Raw genomic sequence first — 25,358 nt, forward strand, 5'->3', positions numbered from 1 at the left:
TTGTAAGTTAAATATAGAAACCTTCCTGGTGGATCAGTTTATCTACTGGTCAAAACTGAATGAAAATCCCTTAGCCAGCACATTCAGATGCGCACGAAACGGAGACTTCAATTTATTTGCAAGGAAATCTCGATGTTACTTCTTTAGGATGAGATGGGGAAAGATATTGATTATAAATGTTAGTTGTCGAAGAATTGGAATTTGTGAGGATAGCATAACATGCTTCCATGCCACGAGCGTCACCGCTGTTATTCGGGCCAAAGGTGGACACATTGGCTAGTAGGTAGGTGTTCATTAGGTTCTGGCTGGTCAGTGTAAGTAGTTATACTGTTTTATATTTTCCACATTGAAAATGATCACACAGTGACCGAAATCTAGATTTACAATAACTTTATTTGCAACTGATTGCTGTACTCTTTACGACTTGGCATAAATACAATCGCTGGGCACATTTGTTTCTAGGTGGAATCAGACTTGTCTGTAAATAATCTATTGTTCGCCCTTTTGTTGTGATTAAGATCTACTACCGTCTTTAAAAAGTAACTTTTATTACAGTGTTGTCTGTTGTAAAGCTCCCAGACTGTAGTTGAGCATTATTTCTCAAAAGGAAAAAAATGTGGAAAACATTGAACAACACTTTTGGAACAGCTATGACGGAAACGATAGCCCAGCGAGGATACGGTTTAGTGTGAGTAATACATGATGGTGAGTAACAACACTGGCAAAATCTGATAATCGCTGTAACGACTGACCACGAAAGCCACACAAGGCTAAATCAGTTACGAGCTATAAGCGAATACTGTGTTTAATTTTCCACATACAGAAAACAAACAAGCAGCAAGCTATTTGTGTACCTAATATTAATAAAATGTAGAACTGATAGATATATTTGTTGTTTTTTCTTTGCATTTTCAAGACTGGATGCTATTGTAATCGTTTAAGGTATCAATACTTCGTACCTGGGATAACGATTATCAATAATAATTAGCATCGCGGGCAAGTGCTCTACCATCTGAGCTAAAGTTTGGAAGGTAGGAGACGAGATACTGGCAGAAGTAAAGCTGTGAGAATCGGGCCTGAGTCGTGCTTCGGTAGCTCAGATGGTAGAGCACATGCCCGCGAAAGGCAAAGGTCCCGAGTTCGAGTCTCGGTCGGGCACACAGTTTTAATCTGTCAGGAAGTTTCATTGCTTGGGGTGGACTGCAATAAAATTGGAAATATTCACTGTCAGTCGCCTATACTGCAACGGAAATAAAATCTTGATTACAAGAGATTAATCAAGCAAACTGACTAAAACCCCTTCAAATTCCGTCTAGAGCACGCAAAATTTAGATGTAAAGTCAGTCACTTCTTCGGAAGTATAGTGGGCCGAGGTCGTATGCATGAGCTAACGTCAGAACTAATAATGTGTGCTACGACTTCTCTCTTGGTGTTAGAAGGTTAAAAAATGACGTTGATAATTCAGTTTCGAAATAAACTTTGGCGATATTAACTAGGTGGACAATTACGAATACTAAATATATCACACAACAACTGTATGCACATCATTATTAGAGTATTCAAAATTAACTGAATAAAGAGACTATTGTCTACCACAGATTACAGCTGATTTTCTGTTGTAACTTTGTAAATGTATCTCTGTGTTAAAAATGAGTCACGCTTTCGTATGACGCATCTGCACAACGATTGGAATCCGCGGTATGCAGTTTTATGGCACTATACGATAAATTCGTTGATCTGAAAAATGTGTATTGGGCCTGAAGAAGGCAAAATGAATTGCCGAAACTTGTTGCTTCCAGAATAAAATAAAATATCTTAAGGTCTATGGCTCTTGGTAAAGTTTATTGAATTGGAAAGTACATACCAGCCGATGTTCCCCGGCGGTAATGGACCAACAGAGACACCTGTTTTATGTCGTAAGACAAAATATCGTCGCTGGTAATTGTAAGGGAGCACAATCTACTGGCTATGCAAACATCGTCCGATAGACCTGAATATCAGAGTGGTGAGCACCCCATAGACCTACTTTTTATTGATAGAAAAGAGACCTTACAAACGTCTCGCCTTTACGTAAACCACGTCTAAGAGAAAGTGAGTGAGGCAACAAGATTGAAATACTAGAACGTACGTGTAGGTAGGACTATGATACAAAGTACCCTCATCAAACAGATACAACTGTTTTGAAATACCCTACTACAATAATGTTTGCTCTTGTGGTAGAATTTGCTACTTCGTATCTTACTTTACGACTCACTGGAAACTTAACAGATCTTGCGACTAATTAGTACATGACACAGACATTCATGCACATTTGAAATTGTGTGAAATACAGCGGTATAAATATTGTTACGCTTTATGGAACTGCGTTTGCTAAATACAATCAGTTTGTCGTCGTTCTCTCGGCTCATTTCGTAAATGCTGCTTTGCCTGCGGACACTGCGTGATAAATTTTGATGGGCGTGTTTCGAGATTAACAGCAACCAATAATGTGATCAGTTTGATTACAGTCTTTGGCATCGCGTAATACGAGGCAAACCTGTGCTTTCAAACGTTAACGCGTAATCTGGAGTGATTTACACGCGTCAACTGCTATTATGAGACAGGGGGCAGCCTGTCGAGGCTTACTATTAGATTAAGCGACTAATTTACAACGTATTCTAGGGCAAATAAACCAAATACTTTTCTCACTTGACTAACGTAAGCAAAAGCATAGAATAACTGGACAGACACACACACACACACACACACACACACACACACACACACACACACACACAGAGCGAGTGAGAGAGAGAACGCTGTATTGGACGCCAGCGATAGACCAGCCTGTAAACAGCTCAATAAATCAGCCGTAGCTACACATTGAATTTCCACTATCCATTGCATGGGCTACGGAAAATTTAAGATACTGGCACCGGTCTCATCCTACGGAGATTCAGTGGACTAGGAAGCTGAGGAAATACTATTAGCAGACAACCTGCTCAACCGAGACGAGGGTTTCTATATCGACATATTATGTAAAACCCTCCTTTCAAATTTGACTCTCAAAGCAAATATTCTAAGTGTTCATGCCATCCATAACTACCAACAGCACACTTCTTAAACACTGTGGATTCGCTAATTCTGAGGTTGCTTTGTTTTCCACATCAAGTTCAATCTCTTTAGTGTAGCAATAAATCTGGAATTAGCACTGCGTTCTGCGCATGTTCTTAGTATTAAACTGGAATCGTCATGTGATCTCGGGACTACGTTCTTTGTTTTAAGGCCAATGCACAATGGCCGCCATGTCAATTCGCTTCACATCAAAATATTTCACAAAAGCATTTCAAATGGCAGCACGCACACAGGTTGTCAACGGACCGTCACGTCACAACACGGACCGACGGTTTGCAGGTAGAAAGCTTTGACAGCATTTTCGTCTGCTAACAGTGTAAGCTAGCCTACTTTCACCATGCTGTCCCATTGCTTAGTTGCGAACTTTTTGCATTTCTGTCTTCTTAATCTTCGTCTATTATTAAGTTTTGTTTTTAAGAAATATTGCAAATCTTCCATGAAGACTTGGCTACTTTTTCTATTCATTGTTCTTACACAATCGAGGTCAATATCTGAAATCAAGAAATTGTTTATGTTTTACACTAACAGAACAGAGCTGATATCCGCAATGTGTGTAAATAAGAACATAAGTTAAAGATGCAATCTCCATTAAAAAGCGTTTTAAGTGAGAAAGAACGTTTTAATGAAGGGGAAAAATACAGTTGTTTGTGTCGTGCCAACAGCGTCAAAATAAATCTGAGTCTCATATTTTAATTTTGTGCGGCAGAGGCAACTTTCCCAACTCGTGGAGAGAGGCAATTCTGATAGCTCTCCTCAAACCAGGAAATGGCAGCACGTGTGCCAGTAGTTACTGGAGAGTCGCCTTAACGAGCTGTCTAGTAAAGACCCTGGAGTGAATGGTTAATCTCCCCAGGTCTGGTCGTCAGAGACCAGGAAACTCCTCAGCCGCTCACAGTGTGGCTTCCGGAGATTTCGGTCCACTATCGACAACCTCACGCTTCTCTTCAGCAGACTTTCCTACGTAAATATCACTGTCTTCGCACATTCTTCGATACTAGGAAGGCGTATACTCTACTTGGAGACACAATATTCTCTTGCAGCTCCATCAATGACGACTTCGAGGCCACGTTCACACTTTCATACAGTACATTCTGTCTAAGCGCTTTTTTAGATCTCGAGTTGGTTACGAGCTGTCGTTTTGAGTAGGAGACTGGTGATCCTCATTGTAACATTTCAAATGTTACGCTCTTAGTAACAGCTATAAAGAGTATCACGTCTACAGCACGGAGACCTTTACAGTGCTCCTTATTTGTGGACGATTTTGCTGATTTCTGTTTCTCCTCCAGTGTTGCGACAGCAACCCATCAGTTACAGCTTACAGTGCAGAGGTAAGAAGAGTGGTGTGCGTAGACGGGTTTTTAGTTCTCTGCAGATAGTGTGTGTGTGTGTGTGTGTGTGTGTGTGTGTGTGTGTGTGTGTGTGTGTTCATTTTAATCGCACTCGTAGTATTTTTAATTTACATGATTTGCTAATGAGGGACACCACTCCAAATTTCTGAGACACAATGATGTTTCTGGACCTCATTTTCTACTCCAAACTGTCATGATTGCCACACCTGAGAGACGTGAAAGCAAGAACCCTGAACCCACCGACATTATAACGTAACCAAATCACAGATTTTGGGTACCTGACAGGCCGCGTCTACTGCAGTTTTAAAGAGCTTTTGTGCGTTCGTGGGTAGACGATAGGTGCACAGTGCACAAATCGGCGAGGCCTTTTTATTTGAGTATCATTGGCGCTGTCTACCACGAGTGTATTAGGCTGGCTCAAAAATGGCTCTGAGCACTATGCAACTTAACTTCTGAGGTCATCAGTCGCCTAGAACTTAGAACTAATTAAACCTAACTAACCTAAGGAGATCAGACACAGCCATGCCCGAGGCAGGATTCGAACCTGCGACCGCAGCGGTCGCTCGGTTCCAGACTGTAGCGCCTAGAACCGCACGGCCACGCCGGCCGGCTATTAGGCTGGCCACAGGTGGTTATAGGACATTGGTTCCGAACTATTCTGAGAGTATTACGCCTGAGTAGAATCAGATATTGGATAGCACCCAAACGTCTCCTGCCACCATCGACAACATTAGCGCCTAGCTAAAGTTTTGAATAAAGAAGAACTTTATTCGAACGCCTTAACTTTTTAAATAACGGGAGGTAAACGATATTTAGTTTTCGTAGGTTTCTTTTTAAACGCCGCAATAATGAGTCAATGAGACAGTTGGTACAGCATAATTCTAACAAAATTTTATTTATATTTGTAGAAAGATGAATAATTCCCAATGTATCGCGTGTGTTGTCCACAACTCCTCCTCAGAAGAGATCGCTAATTATCCACAATGATGGTAGATTCTTATCACAAAACCTGCTTCCTCTGCACTTCTCCTCTCCCTAGTGAAATCTGCTTCACTCACACCCTTTATCACCATTTGAAAACCCGCTAATTCAAAGGATATACACTATATCAACTGTTTGTGTACCAGTATATTCCAGTACTCCCGGCCCCTGAAATGGTAGAAATTGGAAGACTTTTAGGCTGCCAGCGCTTTACGTGTGACCACTTGCACACAGCATAAACTGTTGGCACTTCGTGTTGAGAAGCCCACATCTCCAAATAACTTTAAACTATTCGACAAATATCATTTCATGTTATTACATTAGTAAACCTCTTGCTACAAGCCAAAGATAAGTGGCTACTATCGAGAGCCTCTTCACAGAACGTGGAGTGGGGGTAGAGAAAACAGACTTTAAAACCGATACCAGTATTTCACTTCTGAATAACGGGTATTCTTCTGTATTTTTTTCGTCTTAGGTAAAACAGTTATTTTTATTTTTCACTAGTAACCGAATATGAAACCGCTGTACCAATTTGCCATAGACGTAGTGTTAAAGTTTTTAGTCTTTTAATAGAACATTTAAAAAAATTGAGTTCAGTAGGTCGTTCTGTGGCTTCTGCAAGGTTTGAAAGATATTCTTTTTGGTGGAGTCACAGATCAACACATTATAGGACAAATATTTATGAACAGAGTGGACTGTAAATATTGGCCACTGGATTAATTTATATTGAAATTTTAACAGTCGTCAAATAATTGCACCTGGTAAATGTTATATTTTGCCTAGTTTCTAAAATGAATGAAATGTTCGCGGGTTTCCAACCGCGTCAATTGCTTAAAACTACAGGACCTTTCGGCCAAGCACTCCTTGGCCATTGTCAAGTGTTATGACTGCCAGTGGGCCAGTGGGCTGTTGGCGCGACTTTATATACGCTAGCTGCCGCTTGTGACGTCACTGGTGAGGTGAAATTATCATATATGGGCATGTTTTGAGTCGGCGTTCGATGTGCCTTCTTCAAGCCGCGATCGCTGGGTCCCACGCAGCGCTGAGCTGTAAGCCACCGTCTCTATTCAGGATGTTTGCGGTAATTTTTATTTCAATAGCTTCCTTTATTAAACGGACCCAGAAGCCGTTAGTGCGAGCCACAACCGGTATCGTCAAGTTTTATGTGGTGACCGTTTTCTAACGCATGTTCAGCTAACGCACATTTCTCTGGGTAGCGTAGGCGATAATACCTCTCATGTTATTTTCTACGTGTTCCACAGTGCTTCGCCGGAAGGTTGTGTAGTTTTAAGCAATTGACGCGGTTGGAAACCCGAGGAACATTTTATTCAATGTTATCGCCGCGAGACTGTGCATTCATACATTAGTATCTGAATTGTTCGTTTAAATTCTTTGAAAGACGATTTTTCGTTTAGTCGGCAGAAAATCAATTGTATTCAAATTCCTGTAATTATATGTAGCTATATATGTGATAAAAGCGGTTTTTCCACTAGGAAAAATTAAAGAAAAAAGAACGCTACAGATCGGACATACGTCTGCCATTTTCTCTTCGTCTCCCTCTGCTATTTTTACCCCCCTCCCTCCCCGTCCCCCCTCCCATACTTCCCTTCAAAACAAATTTGTTGATCAGTTGATGTCTCAGGATACCTGTCAATCGATCCCTTCTTTTGCTAAAGCTGTCCACACATGTCATGTCGTATGCTTTTATCTGATTGTAACCCTTGGAAACGGACAATACCAAAGAGAGAGTTCATCAATATCACTCTTTACCCTTTAGCTATGACAATTCGGAACGCCCAAATATTCCAATGATCATCGCTTAATATGTGATTATCGCACAGGAATTTAAGAAATTAGAATCAGTAGAGTATACTGGTGAAATTTTTGTAGTATCGAAGCTGTTAGTACTTTCCGAGAAAAGCAGCTAATGGTGGAGAGGCTGCGATTTCTTTTATTTACGTATTTTATTTCATATTTTGATTTTATGTTTCTTGAAAGGTACAATGCGAAGTCTGACGGAGTGTTAGAATTTTCCGTACTTGGTTTATGTTGGAAATGATAGAAACCAAACTTCGGATGATGTTCAGATGTGTGTGAAATCTTATGCGACTTAACTGCTAAGGTCATCAGTCCCTAAGCTTACACACTACTTAACCTAAATTATCCTAAGGACAAACACACACACACATGCCCAAGGGAGGACTTGAACCTCCGCCGGGACCAGCCGCACAGTCCACGACTGCAGCGCCTTAGACCGCTCCGCTAATCCCGCGCGCGCAAAATGTCGGAAATAGGTTATTACATAAATCGCTTATTTTCATCGTTTTTAACAGGTTATAACAATCGGGAGAAGAAAGAAACCGGTATAACTGAAAAACGGTTGTTTCAGCGACAACCACCATCGCTAACGTGCAGGTCGGAGGCTTGTCCGTTCTGTTGGGGTGTTGGGTTGATTTGTGGAAACAGACCAAACAGCGAGATCATCGATGTCATCGGAATAGGGAAGGATGGGGAAGTGAGCCGGCCGTGCCCTGTCAAAGGAACCATCCCGGCATTTGCCTGATTTAGGGAAACCACGCAAAAACTAAACCAGGATGGCTGGACGCGGGACTGAACCGTCCCCCCCCCCCCCCCCCCCCCCCCCCCGAATGCGAGTCCAGTATGCTAAGCACCGCGCCATCTCTGTTGTCCGTTCTGTGATCAGGACAGGCAGCGATCTGTGGCAGATACCTTTGCCTTTGTGGACACAAGAACTTGGGAACTCGCTGATTAGCCTATATTCTTGAACATGAGGCTCTGCAACAAAACACCCTTACCTATTCCCATGTTGACCAATCACACCGTCAATTGCGATAGCAGTGAAACGGGTTCATCGAGACTAAACTGTAGGTGAATGAAAACGTGGCAACTGGTCCTATGAATAACGTTTATTGGATATAACATGTATGGTCCAGACACATATTTTGCTTTTTTTTTGTTTGCCTCCAGTCTAAAAAAATGGTTCTAATGGCTCTGAGCACTATGGAACTTATCATCTGAGGTCATCAATCCCCTAGAATTAGAACTGCTTAAACCTAACTAACCTAAGGACACCACACACATCAATGCCCGAGGCAGGATTCGAACCTGCGACCGTAGAAGCCGCGTGGTTTCAGACTGAAGTGCCTAGAACCGCTCGACCACGGCGGCCGTCTGTCTCCAGTCACCTGCCGGGTCAGATGCGGCGTGCCGCAAATCCCTCACCCTTGTTAACCTCTTCGTTTCCGACTAGCTGTTGCACCCAAAGTCCTCTACTATTTGTTCGATGTACTCCAGTCGGTCTTCCCTTTGCCCTCACGAACTTCCTCTTATACCATGAAAGTAATTCCTTGCTGTGTTAATACATGTCCATCCTGTCCCTTCTTCTTGTCACATATTTCCATATGTTCCTTTCTTCTACGATTCCACATTTCTTATCTATCAGTTCACTTAATTTTAAATATTCTTCTGTTGCACGACATACAGCTTCGTTTTTCTTCTGCTCCGTTTTTCCCACTACCGAAAACTACTGAGTTCCAGACCTAAATTCTCTCATATTTCTTCCTGAGATTAAGGCCCATGTTTGACACCAGTAGACTTCTCTTGGATACAATTGCCCTCTTTACCTCTACTGGTCAGCTTTTATGTCTTGCTTGCTTCGTCCACCATGGGTTATTTTGATTCTAAGGTAGGAGAACTCCTTAACTTCATTTACTTCGTGAGAAGCTTTAAAATAAACTGATGATTATGAACATTTGTTTTTGAATTTTGTTCTTACATTTCTCGCTATTCTCATTTCTGATATTTCCCTGTACTTTTGACCTCTTTCAGCTTACCCTCAATCAGCTGTTTACTCTATTCAGCAGATCCTGCAATCTTAATCACTTTCATTTCAGATACCGATGTCATCTGGGAATCATCACTGATATCCTTTCACCTCAAATTTCAACCACTCTCTTGAACTTTTCTTTTATTTCCGTCATTTCTTCATCGATGTATAGACTGTACAGGAGATATGAAAGGCTGCTTCCCTTTCATACACAGCCTTTATTCCGAGCACTTCGTTCTAGGTCTTCCAAATTATTTCACAGTGTTTTATATAGTGTTTTACCTGCCTTTCCCTATAACTTACACCTATTTTTCTTTTAATTTCGAACATTTTGCAGCATTTCACACTGGCAAATAACTCCTTCCATGAGGACAAATCTTTTGAAAGCTTTCAGATGTTTGTTAAGTGTCGCTTCCACTATCAAACGCTATCTCAGAACTGCCTCTCCAGTGCCTTTATCTTTCCTAAAGCCAAACTGATCGTCAGCTACAAGATCGTAAGCTCTGTTTTCCACTCTTATTTATCTTAATCTCATCATCAGCTTTGATACATGTGGTGTTAGGCTAATTGTGCGATAGCTCTATTACTTAGATCCCCTTGCTGGCTTCCGAATTGTGTGAATGATGTTTTCCGGAAAGTCTGTTGGTATGATGCCACTCTCATAGATTCTATACGTCAAACTGAATAGTCGTTTGGTTACGGATTAACAGAATGATGTTCAAAATTCCTACGGATGTGATATACACCTTCTACCTAATTTGATCTCGGATCTTCCACAGCCATTTTAGAATCAGACTGGAATTTTGGCTCCCTCGCCTCTTCCATTTGGAGTCCAATTTCTTCTTCTATCACGCCAACAGACAAGTCCTCCTCGTCATAGAGACCTTAAAAGTACTTTCTTCACATAACAGATCTGTTATCTGTGTTTAGCAGTGGAATGCCCATTGCACCATTAGTGTTACCATCATTGCCTTTAATTTCACTCAAAGCTGGTTTAACTTTTCTATAAGCCGAAAACGTCCTCCCAACGATCAAACTAGAGTTAATTTCTTCATATCCATCCTGGACCTGGAGTTTTCTCGTCTCAGCTGACATAAACTTCCTATTTATTCCATTCCGAAGTGATTTATATTGCTGTTTTCCCGTACTTTCGTGAACATATTTGCACTTCTTTCTTTCATTGTTCAGCTGCTGGAGATATTTCTCCTGTTACCCAAAGATTCTTCACAGTTACGTTTCTAGTACCTATAGTTCTCTTTCCCAGATCTATGATTGCTGTTTTCAGAGGTGTCCACTCTTCCGGAACTGAACTACCTACTCTGCAATTCTTTAGCTCAGTATCCACATCCCTAGTGATCTTCAAAGACATCTCATCACTCCTTAGTACTTCAGCATCCCACTTCATTCCACGCTAGTTCGTCCCCACGATCCTCTTGAGTTTCAATCCACCATTAGTAAATGTGTACCTGGGTACCCCTTACAATACATTACCTGCTTCCAAAATTTAGTCTGACTATGATGTAATCCAGCTAGCATTTTTTAGTGTCTCTGGGTATTTCTGCGTAAATTTTTGGCTCTTTAGTTTCTTGAACGGAGTATTCGGTATTACGGTGTGAAGTTCGTTGTGGAGCTCAATTAGCAGTTCTCTTCCTTGTTAGCCGCCCAGAGTAGCCGCTCGGGATAGCCCCGCGGTCTAGGACGCCTCGCCACAGTTCAGGCGGCTCACCCCGTCGGAGGTTCGAGTTCTCCCTTGGACACGGGTGTGTGTGTTGTCAGTTATTTTAAGTTAGATTAAGTAGTGTGTAAGCCTAGGGACCGATGACCTCAACAGTTTGGTCCCATAGGAACTTACCAGAAAATTTTTTCGTTATTACTACTGAAAAACCTACATATTGTCAATCTGCTTTCTAGAAATAATATTACTAACGTTATTTGCTTGAACTGTTGTATACCATTCCGAGAACGCAGCATCCCTTAGGCACCCTTTACGCCACCGTATTTTCTAATGCCGCCACTGCGGCACGAGATAGCTGTCACGAACGACTTCGCCGCTGCCAATGAGATGGAAACATTCTGTCCCGAAGTTTCAGCAGCGGGTGTACTTGAGTTGGAACATTCATGTACTGATCCCATTTTGTGTGTTTGCCAGATGAATAGTATTTACAGACTTTCATAGTGGCCAGGACTCGACGTCTTCTTAATAGACATCGTACTGAAGAGTGACGGATTTATAAATGTTTGGCATCTGTATATATTTCGACATTCAAACCTACTGTTAACAACTGACGCTGCAAATATAGCAACGAAGTTGTATATTATTTACACTATTTCATATTAGATGTAGATTAAATTAGTATCTGAATTCTCTGTTCATGAAGGGCATCTGTTTCTACCTCGTGTACTCACTAAAGAACCACACAGCTTAGAGAGGAAGATACAATACTTTCCTATACCAACGAATCGTATACGATTTCTTGCTGCTGTTGATACTAACCCATATTCGTCTCATCAGAAATTTTTCTCATCTTTGCCTTTCACTCTACTGATCCCTATAATATCTAGACTGAGTCTTTGCATTTCCCTTTCAAGACTTTCTGGCTTTCCTACCATATTCAGATTTCTCACGTTCCATGGTACGTCTCATAAAATGTTATGCCATCGTTGGTTAGTCCATCTTTTTCTCATGGTTACCGCCCTCTTGTTCATTCTCTCGTGTGGATCCAAATGGAGTATAGTGCCGAATCTATTACCAATGGAGACATCATCAGGGCACTTTTTTCAAGTACAGGCTACATTTCGTGTGTATCCACATTATGCGTATCCGATTCCATAGTCTTCTTCATCCTCGTGTTGTTAACGCTACTGAGTTATCCGCCTTTTAGAGGTAGATTCACAACCCAACGGTAAGAGAGTGACCCTTAATCACTGTCAATTCCTCCGCCCACCGTGAGAAGGCCGTTGGTAGTACGAGGGTGACTCCTGATGCCGGTAGTCTTTGTCCGTCATTTATGATGACTTTTATTTAAAATTTAAACGGTCAGTGTGTTCTAAACGTGGACCGAAGACATTCTGATCACTCGTTAAATATACTATCCCCAGGGCACGGTTCAATTCTATACTTTGGGGGACATTCACTTGTTCTTCCATGGGTCCTGTGGTAGCTATCGGATGCACTTTGACCAGTTTGGGTTTAGTGACCATTGTTGTGAACAATGCTGCGATTGATAACTGAACAATGCTGCGACTGATAACTGTCCATGTCACAAGACCACCAGAGTCGTGCTGCAGTCGCTTTAGGATAGTGAACTGACTTTGATGTGCTAGCTACCAAACGCACCTGATGGTATAACTATGGAATGCTATCGGGTGGAAAATCCTGGCCGGCAAATCGTCGGCCGTAAATCACATCAACTGCTTGACCTGTGAGTTGACATCTGGTATCACAAAGCTCCTGGAACCTATGAAGTACAACTGGAATAATTCTAAGCAGTTGGGATCATTCTAGGCAGCAGCGCTGCTGTACAGCGATCCAAATGCGTTACAACACGCTATATTTGGCACATCGGTGTACCACTCGTACGAAGATAATGAGGCAATTGCCACAACCTGATTTCCTATAAATTTCGCTTAGAGGAAGAAGATTCGAAATAAGTTGACACGTGTCTCAGCTATTCCGTAGATACTCGACTCATTCTGAGAAGACGTCGGTAAAATTTTGGAAGCATTTTCGGTGCTTTTAGCGAGCTTTACTCTCAGTAATAATAGTGGTACAGTGGCTATCGTTGCGATTGCTTTAGTTCGAACCTCGTGTTCGAAATCCGATTCTTGTTTTTTTTTTTGGTTGAAATGAAATGTCGTGTGACGACGGCCTCCTGTCGGGTAGACCGGTCGCCTGGTGCAAGTCTTTCAATTTGACGCCACTTCAGCGACTTGCGCGTCGATGAGGATGAAATGATGATGATTAGGACAACACAACACCCATTTTCTGAGCGGAGAAAATCTCCGGCCCAGCCGGCAATCGAACCCGGGCCCTTAGGATTGACAGTCTGTCGCGCTGACCACTTAGCTACCTGGGGCGGACTATTTGGTTTATTTTATTTTATTTTCATTTGTCTACCCATATCCATAGAAGATTATTGCAGATTGTTTTCTATCAGGATGGGGGTACGTGGGCTATATATGAATTGTAATATTTCAGATGGATATCATAATAAGTGTGATACCTATATTATATAATATAAGTAGTTATTGTAGTTTGAGGGATTACAATCTTTTTAAATTTTGATTTCATTCTGTTATTAATTCTTATACAGAACCGGAAAACATTAGTATACCTGGAAAGACGACGTCAATTTTGACCCTATGTCGGTATATGCTCTCTGGTGTATAGTGGATGTAGTGATAACGACTTCAACGTCGACCGCCAACAGACAGTGAAGTGGGACAGCTACCAGAGCGCCATCTGTGTCTGCCTTTCAGTAGCGAATGCTCGTTGCCAAAAGGCAGGAACCATGCCACGGAGACGCACTCGTGTTTCCTGCTGACCAAGTTTGAAATTTATCGAATTGTGGGACGTCCCTTACGGAGAACTGCCACAGAAGTTGTATGCACTGTGTGAATTGTGCAACGATGCTGGTATCAGTGGTCACGTGAACATTCTCACACACGCAGAGGAGGTTCTGGACGTCCACGCAGCGCAGGCACCAGCCAGGGGCGTCGTATTGCATGGACAACAGGGACAGACCGCACAGTTACCACAGCACAGGTAAGAGGGCTCTTGAGCCCAGACTTGTCCACATGAACTGTTGCGAACCGGTTATTGGCAGTGGGACTACGGGCAGACACACCTCTAGCCCGTCTTCCCCTCACGCCACAGCATCGAGGAACCCGGCTCGTCTGGTGCCGTCAGAGGATCGCTTGGGAGTTGGAATGGCGCGCTGTGGTCTTCAGCTATGAAAGCACATTCTGCCTAGAGGCAAATGATGGTAGTTTGCGGGTACGACGTTGACCTGATGAGCGTTGTCTCGTAGAATGCATTTGTCCAAGACTTACTGGTCCAATCCCAGGCCTTATGGTCTGGGGAGCGATAAGCTACAACTCATTTGGGGTTTCTGAAGCGGCCGCTAACCAGCGGTCGCCACCTGCAGAACGTTGTTAGATCCGTTCTTTTGCCGTTCGTGCATCGTGAAGGTGATTTGTTTTTCTAACGGGATAAATCTCAGCCACGTACTGTCCGTGCAACTCAAACGTGCTCTGTAAGATGTGCAGCACCTTCCCTCGCCAGCTCGATGTAGGATATGATGGGATGAGAAGTGACACGTGTGACTCGTCAACCAACAACTCTTACACAACGGCCTGAACAGGTCGAGCAGGCGGCGCTTAACATATCGCAGAACAACAAGCGTCATCTGTACGATCGACTGGATGCCAGAATCAAGGCCTGTATTGCCGCCAGTGGCTGCTACACCAAGTACTAATATGGGTGTTTCAGCATGGGTTGATATCTGATACCTCAGAACAGCTTGTGCTATTTGTCTGTAGATGTAATTGTTTCACGTACTCCATAAGCACTGTTAAAAGAATCTTGAGTTAATTGTATACCTCTAAAAGTATAAAACAATTTCTTTCCCGGCAGTGTATTTTAATCTTATGTTTATACTTCAGGAAGATTTGGTGCATTCTCTTGAATGACTCCAATCGAAGAAGAGTATGAAACAGAGAAATTCCAAACACCACGAGCATCACGTAAGGACAGATTTGCCGTGGCGACATTTCTTCGTATAATCTCCTCCGAAGAATAAGTGTCGTTAACACTGCTGAAGATTTCAAGCATTGGCAATAATTTCGCGGCAGACCATCCCTTCACGGAAAACTGGCGACTGTAGTTGACTAAGAAACAAGATACTATTAAGGAATTATATAAAAAAATTTATGAATATATAGACACTAGTTCAACTACCAGAGATTAATGCGTAAGGCATTTGCTGAACCAAAAAAGCTTTACGCTCTTCGTTTATTAGTTTTAGAATAAGCTACCTTCAGCTGCTATCCTGTCCTAGTGTTAAGAAGTGTTGGGCCATTTCTTACTGATAAGATTGGGTTAAATAATTAAAGTGATTTTGAAGGAGAGCGATTTCGTCTTTTGTGATACCATGGGTCCCAGCTCCTGAAATTCTGGAAAATTGTTACTAATGTTTTCATTTTATGCAGAGAAGTTACATGGAAGTGACGATCTTCACTGCGACGCTGCTCAACAATAGAGGTACGTGAATGTGTTCATCTTTTTCCTTTCGTAGCCGCTACCGTCAATTTCAATATATTTGCCGCGACATTCAGAACCTGCAGTCTTTCTTTTCATTTAATTTTGCAGACCACGCCTTTACGTTCTAAGATGAATAAATGCATTTAACAGTAATTCTTTTATCCAGGCCACGGGGGATGATTGCACTCAAAATGTACGTACCTCTATCCTGTTCGTATGTTCGCATACGTTTGAGTACGTAAAGGCGTAACTATATTTAAGACTCATTTCCTACACAATATTAACGCTTTCGTTTTTTTTCTTTTACCACTCATTTGCGAATGTACGTGCCCTCTTATTTGAGATAGTCAGTCGGCCGTATTCTTTAATAACATTACTGATAATATTCTGTGGCTTATCATACAATGTAAGCTTTCACGGACGGTATTGTCTTGACTTAAAACTTCCAGGTGATAGGCCGTGGTCGAAGTATAAAAAACGTTGGGCCATAAAGTGTATAGAAAGGCCACACATACTGATCGTTATCTACATAAGGATTCAAATCACCACCCTAGTCAAAAAAGAGGTGTAATGAAAACCTTGGTAAACACGGCGTACAAAATTTGTGCAGCTGTTTATTTAAAAGATGAGATTGAACATCTACGGTCAACTTTCGTGAAGAATGGCTAATCTAGCAAGGATATAGATCGAGCACTTCGCTCTAGACAGAGAATCAGGAGCAACGACGATCAACAGTCGCCCAAAAAAATGGTTCAAATGGCTCTGAGCACTATGGGACTCAACTGCTGTGGTCATCAGTCCCCTAGAACTTAGAACTACTTAAACCTAACTAATATAAGGACATCACACACATCCATGCCCGAGGCAGGATTCGAACCTGCGACCGTAGCAGACGCACGGTTCCGGACTGCGATCTAGAACCGCGAGACCACCGCGGCCGGCAGTCGCCCAAGGGCAAAGTTTTTCTTCCGTTCATTAGTAAGGTCACAGATCGCATTAGGAAATTTTTAAGCAAGTATGGGGTGAAAACTGTTTTCAGACCCACCAGGAAAATAAAAGAATATTTAAGATCGTCAAAAGACGCACGACATCCTTTGGCTACACCGGGGATATATAAAATTCCTTGTAGTTGTGAAAAGGTTTATATCGGTACCACAAAGAGAAGTGTGAATACCCGTCTTGTTGAACATAAGAGGAATTGTCGCATGGGTCACTCGGATAAATCGGCCGTAGTGGAACATGTTTTCCAGAAAGGTGATCATGAAATAAAATTCAGCGAGACGAGCGTCATATCAAAAACCTCCCATTATTACGCACGCATGTATAGAGAGGCTATATAGATTGATAAACACCGTAATAACTTTAAGAGGATAGACGAAGGTATTAAACTGGATAAAATTTGGATATCAGCGTCGCACCGCAAGCGTGACGATCGATTACTTTCAATCGAGAACGTTGGCATTACCAGAGGCAATCTTATAGCTGACGCCACGTGACCGACAGTGGCGCCTTCTGTACTGCCTATATAATCAGCGATTCCGCGAGTTCGCAATTCGCCGCTGTACCTCCGAGAATGTCTCCCGCAGTCGGAGACGAAACGTAAGGGGAGAGTTTTATACTTCGACAACGGCCTATCAACCAGAAAGTCTTAAGTGAAGATTCAGGGGCCTAGTTTCCACAATCGATCGTTGCCTGTGTCGCAACAGCCCTTCACGCGAAATATTTATTACGTGACATCCACAATAACTTTTATTTCAAAATTTCGACGACCGACTGAATAAAGATTTTTCTAACAATAACAATAGCTAAACATAATAATATAAAAGGTCGCCTTACAATACACTACACAATTTTCATTGAAAAGAGTTGTTAATATATTTACCAATTATTTATTGTTTTATGTTTAATTGATTCACCAGACGTAAAGCTAGTAGGTGAATAAAGACGTTGTTATTTCAATATACACTGGACAATATTTGTGTAGTAATCTTCTACGGACATTGGTAGGTAAACGGAGAAGAAAAATGAAAATAATAATCTGGCTTCGAACATGGTGAGCAAAAATAAGTGAAGCCGCGACGCTACTCTTGTAACTAGGCTGTTTAGGTTTTCTTATTGGTAACGCCACATAGCGCTCTGTATGAAAAATCACTGGCTGTGCTGTGCGCAGTCTGTGGCTAGTTTGCATTGTTTTCTGCCATTGTAGTGTTGGGCAGATGGATGTTAACAGCGTGTAACGTTGCGCAGTTGGAGGTGAGCTGCCGGCAGTGGTGGATGTGGGGAGAGAAATGGCGGAGTTTTGAAATTTATAAGACTGGATGTCATGAACTGCTATATATATTATGACTATTAAGGTAAATTCATTGTTTGTTCTCTATCAAAATCTTTCATTTGCTAACTATGCCTATCAGTAGTTAGTGACTTCAGTAGTTTGAATATTTTATTTAGGTGGCAGTAGTGGCACTCGCTGTGTTGCAGTAGCTTGAGTAACGAAGATTTCTGTAAGTGATTTGTGAAAGTTATAGGTTAATGTTAGTCAGAGCCATTCTTTTGTAGGGATTTTTGATAGTGAGATTGCGTTGCGCTAAAAATATTGTGTGTCAGTTTAAGCACAGTCATGTATAATTTGTCTAAGGGGACGTTTCACTCTCTTTGCAACCGCTCCGCTTGAAATACGTATTAGCTAAAAGGAGGAAAAGTGCCTCAAAAACTATGAACGTCGTTTTCTCAGAAATTCTTGAGTATCGATGGACAAACGGAGACACGTGTTCTCATTATATCAGATTAGATTAGATTAGTACTTGTTCCATAGATCATGAATATAACACTTCGTAATGATGTGGAACGTGTCAGGTTAATAAAAGGTGTCTATACAAGATATTACATTACACAAAATGTTAAATGACACTTAATACTTTTTTTGTGGGGGTTGGGGAAATTACCGACTTACTATATCCAAAAATTCATCTAATGAGTAGAAGGAGTTGCCATTAAGAAATTCATATAATTTCCTTTTAAATGCTGTATGGCTATCTGTCAGACTTTTGATGCTATTAGGTAAGTGATGAAAGACTTTTGTGGCAGCATAATTTACCCGCTTAAGTTAGATTTAACCTTGAGTAGTGAAGATCATCCTTTCTCCTAGTGTTGTGCTATTACTTTGGAATTCGTTCGGATTGCTATTACTTTGGAATTCGTTCGGATTGCTATTACTTTGGAATTCGTTCGGATTGCTATTACTTTTGAATTAGTTCGGATTGTTAATAACAAATTTCATAAGTGAATATATTATTGTGAGGTTACAGTGAAGATCTCTAGCTCTTTAAAAAAGTGTCTGCAGTATGCTCTTGGATGAGCTGCAGCAATTATTCTGATTACACGCTTTTGTGCAATGAACACTATTTTACTCAGTGATGAGTTACCCCAGAATATGACGCCATACGAAAGCAGAGAATGAAAGTAGGCGTGGTAAGCTAATTTACTCAGATGTATATTGCCAAAATTTGCAATGACCCTAATAGCATAAGTAGCTGAACACAAACGTTTCAGCATATCCTCAGTGTGTTTCTTTTCCAGTGCAACCCCTCATGAAAGCATACACCTAGAAATTTTGAATATTCTACCTTAGCTACCGATTTCTGATCGAAGTCTATATTTATTAATGGTGTCATTCCATTTGCTATGTGGAACTGTATATACTGTGTTTTGTCAAAGTTCAATGAGAGCCCATTTGCACAGAACCACTTAATGGTTTTCTGAAAAACATCGTTTACAATTTCACCAGTTACTTCTTGTCTGTCGGATGTGATAGCTCTACTTGTATCATCGGCAAAAAGTACCAGCTTTGCATCTTTGTGAATATAGAATGGCAAGTCATTAATATATATTAAGAACAGCAGAGGACCCAAGACCGAACCTTGCAGCATTTCATTCCTGATTGTTCCCCAGTTTGAGAAGTCACCAATTTTTATACATATCATGTGACCTGCTCGTTTCAACTTTCTGCGCTCTTCCAGTTAGGTATGATCTAAACCATTTGAGCACTGTCCCATTCGCACCACAGCACTTGACCGTATCTAGAGCACACAATCAAAAGCCTTTGATAGATCACAAAAAATCCCAACAGGTGACTTCCGGTTACTCAAATCATTTCATATTTCATTAGGGAAAGTATGTATAGCATTTTCCGTTGAAACATCCTTCTGGAAACCAAACTGACATTTTCTTAAAACTTTATTTTTACAAAGGTGTGAAGCTGCTCTACAGTGCACTACTTTTTCAAGAATTTTGGATAAGGCAGTCAGACCCCTCCTGCATCGAGTGAACTTTTCAGGTAATGGGGTTATGGAACTTGACGTGGTCTTCTCGTTGTAGAACAGGGACAACAATTTAAGGGCGGACGCAGATGCCCGTAACAGGAAGCGTAGACATTGTGTAGTGAATAGTCAGAAGAAACCTACCGCATTTGGGGTAGGAGGCGATCCAGAGGTCGTCTTCGTAGATGTCGAAGTCCCTGAGTGCCTGCGCGTGCTGCGGGTAGAGGTCGGTGACGATGCAGCCGCTGGGCCGCACCCGGTACGCACCCGGCGGGTACACCCTGCTGCGGCAGGCGGCGGCGAGGCGCAGCGCCGCAGGCTCTGACAGCTGCTCCAGCTGCAGCGACATGGCGCGCCTGCCGGCAGGCAACCAGCCACAGTCAGACACTCCTCACACTCCCCTTCCCAGCCGAAGCACAACACCTCAGCGGCTGCTCGAATACGTCTTAAAAATGGTACCAAAAGTGACTGACAAACGAATGCAGTTGAGCATGCAAAGTGGCAATGATGTCCGCTCGTTTTCATGCACTTACTATGATGATGCCCTATGCCTAGAACGGCACGGAGGTTTGAGTCTTAAGCGCAGTTGTCTCTTCTCTGACATGAATAATTGTAACGGGGGCCGATGATATGCTCAAAAGTGTTGTAACTAGGCTGTATAGGTTTTTTTGTTGGTAACGCCACGTAGCGCTCTGTATGAAAATTAGTGGCTGTGCTGTGTGCATTCTGTGGCTGCTTTGCGTTGTTGTTGGCTATTGTACTGTTGGGCTGTTAACAACGCGTAGCGTTGCGAAGTGGGAGGTGAGCCCTAACTGTGGTGGATGTGGGGAAAGAAATGGCGGAGTTTTGAGAGCGGATGATCTGGACGTGTGTCCATCAGAGAGAGTACATTTGTAAGAATTGATATCATGAACTGATATATATATATATATATATATATATATATATATATATATATATATATATATTATGAAATATGAACACTATTAAGGTAAATACATTGTTTGTTCTTTAACAAAATCTTTGATTTGCTAACTGTGCCTATCAGTAGTTAGTGCCTTCAGTAGTTTGAATCTCTTATTTAGCTGGCAGTAGTGGCGCTCGCTGTATTGCAGTAGTTTGAGTAACGCAGATTTGTGTGAGGTAAGTGACTTGTGAAAGGTATAGGTTAACGTTAGTCAGGGCCATTCTTTTGTAGGGATTATTGAAAGTCAGATTGCGTTGCGCTAAAAATATTGTGTGCCAGTTTAAGCACAGTCATGTTTAACTTTTCTAAGGGTAAGTTCCATTAACCTATACCTTTCACAAATCACTTACATCACAAAAATCTTCGTTACTCGAGCTACTGCAATACAGCGAGTGCCAATACTGCCAGCTAAATAAAAGATTCTAACTACTGAAGGCACTAACTACTGATAGGCAAAGTTAGTAAATGAAAGATTTTGATAGAGAAAAAAGAATGCATTTACCTTAATTATATATATATATATATATATATATATATATATATATATATATATATATATATATATATGATCAGTTCATAATATCCAGTATTACAAATTTACTCATTCTGATGGACACAAGTCCAGATCGTCTGCTCTCAAAACTCCGCTATTTCTCTCCCCACATCCACCACTGCTGGCGGCTCACCTCCAACTGCGCAACGCTAGGTGCTGTTAACAGCCACAGCCCAACACTACAATAGCCAACAACAGTGCAAACCAGCCACAGACTGCACACAGCACAGGCAGTGATTTTGATACAGAGCGCTACGTGGCGTTACCAATAAAAAACCTATACAGCCTACTCACAGAGTATAATATTGTCATGACGTTGTGTCAGTGGTTCAGAAACACCTTTAATCCTTCCGTTGGCAAAATTATTGAGCAGTTTTTTAAATGAATGGAGAGCAGATAGTAGTTAACAGATGGGTATATTTATCATTCAGAAGATCAAATTTCCTCCAACTGTTGAAAGTGAGTTCACACAACAAGATGGGAAGTATTCTTCCCACAGCCCTTGGAGTTAAATGACAAAAACAACTTTTTCCATATATGTAATATTTATTTGATAAACGTGCTTCTCTTGTTACAATGATTGTTCACCATTACTTGCCATGAAATGTTCTGAAACATTGGTCTAAGCGAAGTGGCATTTGACAATATGTACATTTCAGCGAGTGCCCTTTTCCGTAGCTTTGGTACTACAGTCACGACACGTCCGTTAGGTTTCTCCCCTACAGCCACATGACGAAAGTCTTCAGGTACTTTACCCATTTTTGCCCGAAATACAGGTTTTTGTCCACGCCTTTTTTGGGATGAGAAGCCAGCGATCAATTGTCTGGCTTGATGGATCCTGTATGTGAGCTGATCATGCTGTCCACTTTCTCTTTTATTTATTTTCCACAGGATAAAATTGTTCACTGCCGCGACGTCCACCAGGAAATAAAATATTCTGTGCCACCAATTTGCAGAATGTCTGCCAATAGCATATCTTTCTCGTAATTGATCAAACTTATCGACACCACCCATAATTTTGTTGTATTCTGCCACAACTTCAGGACAAGAAATCTCTGTACTAGTACCATCCTTGCTATTCCTTTTCACTGTGGCTGTTTCTCATGAGTCATGCATTGAGGACAGGAAAGTGACTGGACGGTTTTCAATCCATTTTACTGCAGAAATGGCTCCTTTTGTTTCAAACTGGAATTCTCCTTGTTCCAATTTCATGCTTTCCTTCATAAATGTGGGTAAATCAAAACTATTTACCTTATACTATAGCTTTCGGGAAAAAATCACAAAATGTCACGCAAACAGCACTGAAAGGCTCCTCTACAGTGCAACACTCAGCTATACAATACTGCTGCGCGAAAGTACAGCAAAAATGGCGGGAAATTCCGATTGGAAGTAGTACCCTATACTGTTCACTAGGTGGTAGAACCGTACAGAGGTGGGAACTGTGAATCCCACGGGACTAGGACCGAGATCATTGTTGTGGGGAGCATGTTTCCCACGGCTAACGAAAGGGTTAACTACAGTAGTCGTTCTGGAATTTTGCGAAATTAACGAACAATACAGGGTTATCGGGAATTTCCGTTACAACGTTGTACGACTTTTAGTGGGAAGCTAGTACATAATACAGGGACAGTTCATAAATAAACCGCACTATCTTTTTTACTCAGCCCTTTTTTTAATATCTCCTTACAGTAATTCAATATAGTCTCCCTGCTTCACTATAACTGAATCCAAACGTCTCGGAAGCTCTGCTGTCCCATCCGGGACGCCACTGGATACGGTGGTAGAAAGCACTTCCACGGAAACATAACGACGACTGTGCATAAGTTTTTTCAACTTAGGGAACAATTAGAAGTCTCGTGGACTCAAGTCCGGGCTGTAGAGAGGAAGCGAAGACACTTCCCGTCCGTACTCGCCTAGTTTTTGGGCTACAACAGTGCCGATGAACGGGAAAGAATTGTTGAGGAGAAATAGTGGCCCAGCATCGAGCGGCTTGGGTAGTATTTTGGGCATTTCTTTGCGTCAAGTTACAGTACCCTGCTCTGGTATTTGTACCACACGGGACTCCATCTGTCGCGACGATTCCTTGTCGATTGTAAGCAAAAACCATCATTAACTTGAGATTTGATTGAGAGCGTCAAAATGTTTGTGGACGGGAAAAATCTGAAGTTCTTCATTCATTGGACTGAGATTTCAACTCCAGTTCAAAGTCTTTTATCCGTGTTTCACCAATAGCACAATTCGACAGAACAGTTCTTAACCCTCACCATCCAATCGTTGTTTGAGTGAAGTTGTAATGTCCAGGCGTTTCTGCTTTTCTTCAGCAGTCAAACAGAGTGGGACACACCTCGCAGCAATTTCTCTCTTCTTCAAATCGTTTTTCAAAATACGGCATACTGATGTTGGGGGAAATTCCCGTGGCTTTAGATAGCTCCTCACAAGCGTACTACGATCTTCTTTGGGAGCGTCTGCCACATGTTTTGCACTTCATTCACCTGTTGACATTGTTGGCCTTCAGGGCCTTGCATTATCGTTCACACGATCAACACGAGAAAGATTAACCAGCGTGAAATAGTACTAAGATTCACGGTATATGCACCACAAACTTCACTTAACGCACTGAGCATTTCTGTCGGGATTTTGCTGTGCAAAGACCTCTGTCTTAAACACTGATAGTACCCGGTACTTCTTCAGAGACCATTTCTACCTCTCGCCAATTTTATGTTAGAGTATGCAGCGAACAAACAAAAACACGTGCTTCTTCACCAAGACTCCATATATATCAGACGTAATTTTCATTGCTGGAGCATCAAATAATCCACAGTAATACAAGCCAGTGCGTTATTTATGAAAGGTCCCTCGTATTTCGAACAGGAACCTCTGTCCGGAAACGTGCCGTTTCCATTCGACGACAGTTTCTATTCAGATTTGTAACACATTGACGTCTGCTGAAGGGAAGAGAAATACCTCAGAGTTTCTTGGCCTGGTATGCTATAGGGTAGACATGATCACGTGTACTACATTAGACGGTCACCTCCTTTGTAAAGTTTAATTTGGGAGACTCCTGTAGAGACAGAAGAAGTTATACTGGCGCGAGTTCTGGGCGCTGCAGTAAGAACTGAAGAGAGACCGGGTGGGATGGAGACTGTGACCATCACATGGTTCATAAGTACAATGTCTGAACAAGGTAGGTGGTCGACACAGCGAGCCATTGTTGTACTGTATGAGTACTGTTCTGTACTTACTGTATGCTGGGTCCTTTTTTGGTCTGGAATAATTTAAACATGTAGTGTTTTAGTGTTAATACAAACAAATGTGATTAAACGATAAGCAGGTGTTTCGTTAATTGGTACACAGTAATTGTTCTGCGTCACGCCTAACTCAATCCCTCACAAACAACTTAAGTGAAACCACCGTTGAACGGAAACGGTACGTTTCCGGACATTGGTTCCTATTCAAAACTTTATGTACTAACTCGCCTGTACAAGTTTAAGAAGTTTGTAACGGCAATTTCCAAACACTCCGTCCAAAATAAGGTATGTTCTGCGTTTTGTAAAGAGTTGTTCATTGCATGTAGCGCCATAGTAGTAATTGATGATGAAAGTAGTTAATCACGTACTAATTACAGCAAAGCTAGCAAATGTAGATTCCATAAGGTTTAACTGAACATGAAGAAGTAATCTCTGCTATAATTTGATTTGAAAAACAATTCACATTAATTCTCTCGGCTATCTCTTTCTGGAAGGTGACAAAGAGAAAGTACTGATATGGTGCATGTGTTCGTACCGTTTTCCAAACGTTTAGTAAACACAACAGATATACATAAGCAGAGATTTTAGTCGTCGATAATATATTCTCTTTCACTATCTACAGATCTGTCAACGTCGGGGTAAGTTTTAGATTAAGCGAATGAAACAATGACGTGGTTTTGAGGCGAAGAACTCATCGAGCGATGTTCGCGTATCTTCATCC

At 41.6% G+C, this 25,358-nt stretch overlaps 1 protein-coding gene across 1 annotated transcript in view; it reads right to left on the reverse strand.

Moving 5' to 3' along the window:
• The window catches only part of LOC126354088 (luciferin sulfotransferase-like), a 270,156-nt gene that overhangs the window by 140,047 nt on the left and 104,751 nt on the right, over positions 1 to 25,358 (reverse strand). The window contains exon 2 of the mRNA XM_050003473.1: positions 20,014 to 20,225. Coding sequence (XP_049859430.1) covers positions 20,014 to 20,218 — 205 coding nt within the window. The 5' untranslated portion in view covers positions 20,219 to 20,225. The remainder of the gene's footprint in view (positions 1 to 20,013; positions 20,226 to 25,358) is intronic.

This window comes from Schistocerca gregaria, chromosome 3 (genome assembly GCF_023897955.1).
Source record: "Schistocerca gregaria isolate iqSchGreg1 chromosome 3, iqSchGreg1.2, whole genome shotgun sequence".
In the NCBI taxonomy this organism is placed as follows: domain Eukaryota; kingdom Metazoa; phylum Arthropoda; class Insecta; order Orthoptera; family Acrididae; genus Schistocerca; species Schistocerca gregaria.